Here is a 9,654-nt window from a genome sequence, read left to right as displayed (position 1 = left end):
TACTTTTCTCTGGACTATTCAATTGTTTTTTACCTCTGCAATCCTTTACCATGAGAGTCAGCAAGGAATGCTGTTTTGGAACTTGTGTTTTACCACTGCTGACAACCTCAAAGAGTCTGCTTTGGGTTGTGTGTAAGAAAGAACAAAGAAAAGTCAGGAAGTCCACAAAGCTTATCTGATTAATAAACTCAGAAATCATTCCTGAACTAGCTTTAGGATGGTATTTTGGCACGCCTTGGCTTTTTCTTTTCTAAATCACCCACTGTATGAGAATCTCACCTGAGAAGTGGATGCGTGTTGAGAGGCAGTGAAAGGGCAAGGTGCTGTGGTACAGAGACGGCATCTCAGTCTCCCCTGGAGGGCATGTGGCATGCATGCCCCAGTGGGCTGCTCACCTTGACCAGATGTGGTGCATCCTGTCTGTTGAGTTGGTATTGCGGCAGTTGGTCCCAGTGGACAATCCAAGGATGTCTGAGCACAAGGGCAGCGGTCAGTCTCTGGTGAGGGTCCACATGAAGCATCTTTGACACCAGGTCCTGTAGTGGGAAAAAGAATAAAACAAGCTTAAACCTGTTATTTGTTTTCTTATAGCACCTGATACTGTGTAGTACTCTTCCTTGGCTTCCATGACACTATTCTTTCTGAGTAGCAGACCTTTGGGTACAAAGCAATTTGGTCAATATGACAATGTTTAAAAAAAAAAAAAAGTAAAAACTTAAGTCTTTGTTTTCTCCTCCCTGAGCTAACAATAATTCTGGTGCATTGCAAAGGGTAAATTTACCACATTTTATGTATATTTAAGGACTTTGGCTCTTTTTTCTCTCAGATATTCTGATTTTCTCTACATTTTCATTGGTTTATTTCTAAGTAACTTTCAGCTACTTAAGATTTTTTTCGTACTACTGGTAAAACTGAAAAGCAGGATACAACTGTCTAATAACAGGAATTAATTGGAGTGTTCTAAATGCTCCCTCCAAAGATTACAGAGTTATTTTTACTTTTTTCTACTTCTCAATTTTGTGGGTATTCAGCATATTACGTTATACTTATAATCACAAGTATTAACTGGACAAATTAGCAAAACTTATTAGTAATCATGTGGCATTCATAAAATAGGCTGTGTACTGGATGTAATTTTTTTTGCATTATTTGTATCTCATCCTCACCTGCCTTTCACTCAAAAAAATCATAAAATGCAAGTGAATGAGGACCAAATTATAAAAATCATAGAGATAAGCTAGACTTGCTTTAACTTATTAAAAAACCAGGCAATGTATAAACTATGATACTTTCTATGGTAACATTACTTGATATGCCTGACAACCAATTGTGACCAAGTTTGCAGTGGATCCCAATGGTTAAAAATTACTACTCCACAGTGACCTTGAAAAAGGAAAATCTGACGACTACAATGCTTAGTATTTTTCAGCAGCTCCCCAGTAATTAGAGAAAATCCCAAATCCTGAGCATGACTGACAAAACCTTTCATAACTGTTGTTCATCAGTGACCCTGTTACATGTACCTTGTACTGGTCACATCAAACTCTGTGCACCACCCTGGAGGTACTGTGCCATTCCCATGCCATCATGACCACGCATGGGCTGCTCCCTCAGCCTGGGATGGACTACATCCTTCTGCTTCCCAAAGCTGTCTGGCCAATCCCTTCAATGCTTCTAGAAAGCCTTCCATGAAATCTTTCTGATCAAACATCATCTGTAAACTTCTTTAGCACAGTAAGCAGAGCACTGTAAAAGCACATGTGACACTGAACTGTATATTTCTGGCCATCTCACAACTAGCCTGAGAGCTCTCTGAGATCAGGAATTTCATCTGAGTCCCATCTTTTATCCCTGGCACTTTCACTGATTAAGCACAATGCAGGTGCTCAATACATGAATTTTAAAAAAGTAAAAAGTACCAAGAAAAATGAATTACCTGGTTTAAGAAATTTTATTATTAAACAAAGGGAAAAGCTAACATATCATTTTAAATAGTTATAATACTAAATATTATCCACACAGATATTAAACTAGTCAACTGAGGCTTCATATCGATGCCAAAATTATCTACAGAAATTTCTGACATATCCTATTTACTAATGCAATCATTTCAAGTCAAGCATCCACCTCTAAGAAAAAGGAGTGAGCACTTTTTACCAATATGTATCTTCCTCATCTCCTCTATGTTTTTCTTATTTTGAAATGGAAAACTTTGCTCTTCTTTTCAAACAGAATTTTCTTCAAATGAACTGAAAGTGAAACTAGAGGAGAGTTAGAAGGCAAATCAATGCTATTCAGGGGATGGCGAGTCTGCTAGCAAGAAAGGCTTTTCAAATGGATTTCAAGTAGACACTATAAAGCTAAACTACTATTTATTGTGAAAAAGATAGACCCCTTTCTTCATAATATGGACCAAAAATAGAACATGGTACAGTTATTCTAGGGAACAAGGACTTTGGAATTGGCTGTTTCTTTTGAAGCACCTACTCATGCCTGGTGTGTAACTGTGGAGAAGTTCACACTAAAATTCTGGGCTTTGATTTCCTACTGGGAAATGGTGACACTACTAGCTATTCTACAGTGTTGTTAAGAGGATTAAAGGGGATAATCTAGGTGAAGTGCAGTGTGAGGCACAGAGGAAACACACAGATCATCATGAGAGCCTGGGATGGACTACATCCTTCTGCTTCCCAAAGCTGCCTGGCCAATTCACCGTAAGTATTATTCATCATGTTCGTTAGTAAGAAGTACCATGAAATAGATAGATAGATAGACAGATAGATAGATAGGCCAAACCAATCTATTCTGGAAAAGAAACAACATAAGTGGTCAATTTTTGAGTCTGAGGTATTTGGTGACATCATTTCAATACTGCTTTATCAACAAGTTTCTAACTGATATTATTTTTTCTCACTAGGGATTATGAAAAATTATTTTCTCAAAAGCTTTAATAGGAAGCCATACTTACCTTTGCTGTGTCTGAAACAGAATTCCAGTAGCCACCACTGAGTGAGAATTTTCCACTGCCTATTCGAGCCAGTATTTCCTCTGGTGTATCATCAGGACCATTTGCAAATGGAGTGTAACTAATTTATAACAGAATAACATGCTAATGAATAAAGTTTCTTTTTTGGTTGATAATTTTCATATTTATTTGCAATATCCAAAAGTACTCTAAGTAGTTCATTTAATGTTACACCTCATCAAAATCTACTTAAGTAAAAATTAACAACAATATGAAGCTTCATAAAGTACCAGGTTAAGGTATAGGTTATGAAATCTTAATTTAAATTTAATATGCAATAATATAATTAAGACATGACATACTATAGAATAAAATATTTAAAACAGTATATGTTTATGACACAGAGTACAAAAATGATATAAAAAATCAACTCATAACCTGAAGAACTTAATAACAGTACATTACAGAAAATAATAATACAGGTATAACAGTGATACACACATATACACATAGAATTATATTATTAAACAACGAGAAAAACTATGGAAAGAAAGTATTATAAGGGATTAAAAAATAAATCTAGATAATGTAACCAAAATTATCGATGAATAAATGCTTACAACATACAGTACACACTCACCCAGTAAGCATTGTGTAGAGGAGGACACCAAGACTCCATATGTCACAAGCAGCATCATAGCCTTGTCGTTTTAAAACCTAGAAAAAGTAAAAATTAGTATCAACACACTGTTTTTTATTATACAGATTTGGATAGGCGTGAACTAAATTATGTCTCCTAAATCAATGCATACAAGAAAAACAGAGCATGATTAACAAACAAGGCAATATAGTAATACTACTTCTAGAAACTTCTACTAATACTTTATATAAATTTAAATTTTGATATTCATCTTAATTTATCAAATGCTGCTGTGGCACACAGAGGACTATAAAAATAAACTGAAGGTAAATTTCTTATTTAAATGTATTTATATTTTGTAAGGGGCTGCAGAAATAATTAACAAAACAAAGAAAATATAACAGTATAAATGATATAGGGCAAAATTGTACTTTTATATATATACTCAAGATTTAATCATCACTATTATCAGGCATAAACTGTGACAAATACAAAACAACTGTTTTCTCTAAGAAAATCAGAATCTTGCAAAAGAAATAAACATATATGTAGTTAATTCAACATGATAAGTTTTCTAACAAAAATATGTTTTAAGGATATGGGTATAAAGATGAAGAAGCAATTCACTCTTGATAGGGGAGAGAGGGAAGGCTCGGAGGCAACCTGCTTGTATTGGGCCGATACGGAAGATTTCAGGAGGCGAAATCAAGACGTGGGAGAGAGCAGGGGCAAGAGAGCAGAGCCTGCTTAGTGACATGTAAGTTCAGTGTGGCCAGATTTCCACACAGGGGATTCTATAGAGAGACTGAAGCGGTTTTTAAAGGTTTTTTAATTATTTGTTTGGCCACACCACGTGGCTTCTGGGATCTTAGTTCCCCAACCAGAGATCGAACCTGGGCCCCAACAGTGAAAACACCAAGTCCTAACTACTGGCCCACCAGGAAATACCTTGGAAAGCTTTTTATAAATATCTTGTTAAGGAATCTAGGTGTTTTTTTCCCCCTGCAAGCAATCAGATGTCATTGAAGCATTAAAGAGGAAAATAAAATAAGTAGATGTGTATACCAGAAAGATAACTCAAGGTATAGAGAAAATGCTGGCAAGAAGAGAGAATGGACACAAGGCCACCTCATTGGAGGCAATTTGTAGCAAACTAAGTGAAAGGCTGTGAGGATCTGTACTAAAACAGGACATGAAGAGGAAAAGACATAAAGATAAAATGGGAAGGACTCAGTAAAGACTGGATATACAGGGTAAGGGAAAAAAGGTCTAAAATATTTAGGAATCAGAAAGGAAAGGATCTGGTGATCCACTGAATGTGGAGAAATAATACAGGAGGAGGATTTTGGGAAGAGTTAAGAGGTCAGTCTAAGGACAGTTTGATCATAGAAGATTTCCTGAAGGTGAATTTAGAGGCAGGATCTGAAGCAAAAAAAAACATTCCAATGTGCCAAGACATAAAAGCTACATGGTGATTCCAAGAAGCAGACTGCTTATATGAAGTAGGAAACAATCCTGAGGAAAAATGAGATGGCTGGATTAGGGGGTCATGCTTGGACACTGGTTTGTGTCAGAGGCTGTGGATATGTCAACAAATAAAGGAAAAAACCTGTCCCTCATCAGTTCTAGTATCACTGGGAGAACTGAATCAAATAAACTTAAAAAAATTTTTTTTCTATCTAAAAAGTAAAGTTTGGAGAATGGACAAGGGAATCTGAATCTATAATCCAACTAGTATAATGTTATCAACTATTATCATTTTTGTGAAATATCTAGCACATGGTAAAGCACAAACTTTGTAGCTGGGTTTCTTGGGCTCAAATCTAGATCTGACCTCAGGCAAATGGCATCACCCCTCACTGTGCACCCTGTTTCCTGTAAAATGCAAATAAAAGTACTCACCTCACATAGTTATAATGAGAAGAAATTATTATACCCAAATTAAAGCTGAGAGGATGAAATCTGTTAACATATGTGCCTGACATGCAAGCCTTATATTAGGATTAACTATTATTTTTTATTATCTTGCTTCTAGTCTTAATTTTTTACATAGTGATAATCCAAAGGCAAGAAATTTTGAGGGCAAAACATTGGATTTTAGAGATGCTATAATGGGGAACTGCAATTTCTTAGGAAAAGCAGCAACCTGATCAAAGCAGTGCTTGAGGAAGACTTCAGCAGCTTTGCAACATCTTTGTGGACTGATCAGACAATGACAAAAGGGAACGCCATGCACCTAGGCTGTGGCAGTCACCTGGGGCTGTGGTGAAGGAAGCAGGGGCTAGGAAGGCAGGTCTGTGAACAGAAGAAGCCCAAACTGGTTGTAGGGGATAACAGAGATGCTAACTGGTTACAAAGCTAAAGACAAGAAAAGACCATGATGTTTTAGCTTTAGAAATACAGGAAGATGGTGACAAAAATCAGGAAATTCGAAGAGTATCAGGAAAGAATTTTCCAGGCAAGAATACCGGAGTGGGATGCTGTCTCCTTCTCCAGGGGATCTTCCCGACTCAGGGATCAAACTCAGGTCTCCTGCATTGCAGGCAGACTCTTTATCATCTGAGCTACCAGGGAAGATGGGCAAAACAAAGCAAATGAGTCTTTAAATATACTGAAATATTGCAAGCAAACTCTTTCACAATTACCTCTGGTGCAACAAAATTTGCCGTATAACAAGGAGTCATGAGAAGACCATTTTCTGCTCTTAGCTGTTTAGCAAAGCCAAAATCACAAATGCGAATAGATTCTGGATTGCCAGATTCATCCACATAAAGAATGTTGCTAGGTTTCAAGTCTCTGTGAACCACCTAATTGAAATACAAATTAAAGAGCTGCATTAACAATACGTCTCCATTATGGAAAATTATTTATCACAAACTTAACAAGATGATTGGTAGTGACCTTCACATTATTCCAACAGTATAAAATACTAATAGTGTAAGTATAACTCTCTCACACAGAACTGTGGCAAGGAAAGGAGGAAGAAAGAACAGTATTTATCTCCCCCCTCACTTTGTCCAATTAAGTGGATTAATGAAAAATGCAAATAGCAGTAATATCTGTCTCCAAGTTATTCATTGGTCAACAAATATTAATTGAATATCTGTCATGTACCAGGGTATTATACAAGGAGCTGCAGATACTCTGATGAACAAGACCTGTAAGATCCTTGCCTTTACATGCCAGGAGCTTACCCAGTAGTAAGGGAGGCAGAGAATAAATAGGTGAGTGATGGGGCACAACTCGGGAGGGTCAGGAAGGGTCTCTAGAGGAGGTAACAACTGATTTAAGATCTGAAGAACTGAATGTAGAAGCCAGAGAAGTGGGGGTAGTCATTCTAAGTAGAGGGAATGGTGTGTACAATGGATAAACACAATAAATGTATGGACAGGCTCAATGGAACAGGCATGGGGTTTAAGTGTAAAAAGGAAACAAAAACCTGGATTTACCTAAGTACTGCCTATGTGATATCCAAGCAATAATGGCACACACACAGAAAGATACCATTCCTTTAGAGTTCTGAATTACTTTCTCCCTTTAATCACCTACTGGAATACTTTTTTTTTATCTTAAGTCTCTCTGATGCCCCTTATTACTTATTAGACAATATGTGTTTCTTCCATCACTCAATTCTGAGTTTATGTTCTAATCAGTAACCTCAGTTTCACACCCTAACATTCAGAACTTTACTTCTCCAGACCAGTTATTATTTTAATAACTAATTACTGCTGAGGCACTAAGAAAAGGACATAGAAGAGTTAGATGACTGCAAAGTCACAAATTCTTCAGTGAAAACTGAGTTCTATTAGTTTCCAGTCACAGTAATAGGCAAATCTTAAGCAGCTACAAGTGAAGAAGCTCTAGAATTAAATGAACACATTTCACTTGTTAGCTTCTAGGGGCAAAGACAAAGAAAACAAGAATAATGTACTGAAACTCCTTAACAAGAGGTCTGTTATTCTTTTCTTGCCTCCCATTCCTCTTTGCTCCTCTGCTATTTTCCTTTCCTCCCTCTCCCCGCTCCTTACCTCTCTCTTGTTCCTTTTCCTTCCCAGACTCACTTGTTTGAAAAAAAAAAAAAAAATTTTTTTTTGTCCATTTACTAAAAATCTGTAGGCAGGAATAAAGGAGGAAAGCACCCACCAGTCAATTCAGGTGGCTCTTTGGCCTAGTCTGTTTGAAGGATTTCCTTTTACAAGTGAATACAACCCATGCCTCTGGTTCTTGTCTAAACTTTGCTGCTGCTAAGTCACTTCAGTCGTGTCCGACTCTGTGCAACATGGACGGCAGCCCACCAGGCTCCCCCGTCCCTGGGATTCTCCAGGCAAGAACACTGGAGTGGGTTGCCATTTCCTTCTCCAATTCATGAAAGTAAAAAGTGAAAGTGAAGTCGCTCAGTCGTGTCTGACTCTTAGCGACCCCATGGACTGTAGCCCACCAGGTTCCTCCGTCCATGGGATTTTCCAGGCTCTTGAGTACTCGAGTAGGGGCCATTGCCTTCTCCGTGTCTAAACTCTACATGGGTCCAATTCTCAAGAGTATGCAGTGGCCTAGCAAAATTGGTGCTGTTTTCTATGTCACAAAATCTCACGTACTTCTTGGGAAGTGTAAGAATTTAATGTTTATAAACAAGCTAAAATTTTAAAGTAGAACTTCAGGCTCAATGGGAGAAATCTGCATAGTGGAAAAACAGCAGCATAATTAACATAATAGTTATTTTTCTTTACATGCATAAACTAACTTCTACCTTTGTAATTTCAACTCCAACACTTAAGAGTGAAAAAGAAAAAAGGTATTTAGTATTTTATACCAAATTTCATATGGTGTTTTATATACATTAGGTTAATAAAATGTTAAAAATACTTACGCCTTGTGCATGAAGATATTCAACAGTTTTGGTAATAGTAAACAGGACAGCACTGGCCTCTCGCTCAGAGAAAAATTTCTGCCTAAGAATTTTATCCAGCAATTCACCCCCTTTCATAAGTTCTGTCACTACATACACATATTTTCCATCATCATATACCTGTAAAATTCAACATCAAAAATGCAAAAAGTTATGTGAAGCTTTACATGTGCTCAGCATGAAGTTTAGCATAGTAAAGAGAAATTAAAACTCAATTTATATTCAAGGAAAATTTTACTTATCATAACCAATGAAGGATATAAAATTTATAAACAATTTTATACACATAAAAACTTTAAAATAGGAATTGATGAGACAATGTCAGAAAAATAACCTGATTTCCTTCCGTGAAACTTAATTTAAGCCAATCAAAATAGCTATGGGTATGGAATGTGAAGGGGCACTGAACTTCAGCTCTTAGGGTGTGTTCCTCTTGATCTTTCTACCTACTAATGATGAGAGGGACTGCTACAAAGACATGTGATTGAGATTTTCCTGGAACTTCTACAACTGCAGAACTTCTATATTTATATGCACTTCTATATTTATACAGTGAATTATTCTGATTTTGATTAAATTGAAAGACAAGCTGTGGCAAGAATTAAGTAGGAAGAGTAAGTAGCAAAGAGAAATTCCATTCAACCATACAGAAGCATACCAATTCACTTCTAATGTAGAAAAAGCAAGCTCAACATAATTTTGGATTTATACTCCAGGCAAGCCCAAACTGAAATAACCCTCTCCTTAAACTTCAGGCCTTTTTATTCCCCTCTTCTCATAGAGTTACTGCACAGCTCTGTTTAGCTCCCTAACAGATACCACGTACTGAGGCCCCGAATATGGAGAAAACAAGGTACCTGCCCTCAAAGTTTTTATTCTAGTAAGAAGAAACAGACATAGAAATGAGTTTTAAAAAATGTTGGCGATGCTGTAACAAAAGTGGGGATCATTTTAGAGACTTTGGAATTTGACATGAAGGAGCAAAGATATAAAAAATAGCAATAGCTTAGGGAATTCCCCAGGCAAGACCGAGATTAACTATTCAATATTTTCTACATTTCCTTTTTAATGTACTTGGTTGGATTCTTGGAGGTTATATTAATTAAAGAGTCACTTAAGTGAAACAGCTTCACATTTTAATGG

General features: G+C 36.7%; 1 protein-coding gene across 6 annotated transcripts in view; it reads right to left on the bottom strand.

The window, feature by feature from the left end:
- Positions 1-9,654, bottom strand: part of RPS6KA3 (ribosomal protein S6 kinase A3) — a 102,120-nt gene that overhangs the window by 5,751 nt on the left and 86,715 nt on the right. For all 6 annotated transcript variants that reach the window (XM_018043795.1, XM_018043793.1, XM_018043791.1 and 3 more), the window contains 5 exons: positions 8,473-8,631; positions 6,251-6,412; positions 3,606-3,682; positions 2,969-3,086; positions 396-536 (listed from right to left, as the gene is read on the bottom strand). In XM_018043795.1, coding sequence (XP_017899284.1) covers positions 396-536; positions 2,969-3,086; positions 3,606-3,682; positions 6,251-6,412; positions 8,473-8,631 — 657 coding nt within the window. The remainder of the gene's footprint in view (positions 1-395; positions 537-2,968; positions 3,087-3,605; positions 3,683-6,250; positions 6,413-8,472; positions 8,632-9,654) is intronic.

This window comes from Capra hircus (genome assembly GCF_001704415.2).
Source record: "Capra hircus breed San Clemente chromosome X unlocalized genomic scaffold, ASM170441v1, whole genome shotgun sequence".
Taxonomy (NCBI): Eukaryota; Metazoa; Chordata; class Mammalia; order Artiodactyla; family Bovidae; genus Capra; species Capra hircus.
Note: the sequence above shows the minus strand (reverse complement) of the source record. Positions and strands in the feature narration are given on the sequence as shown.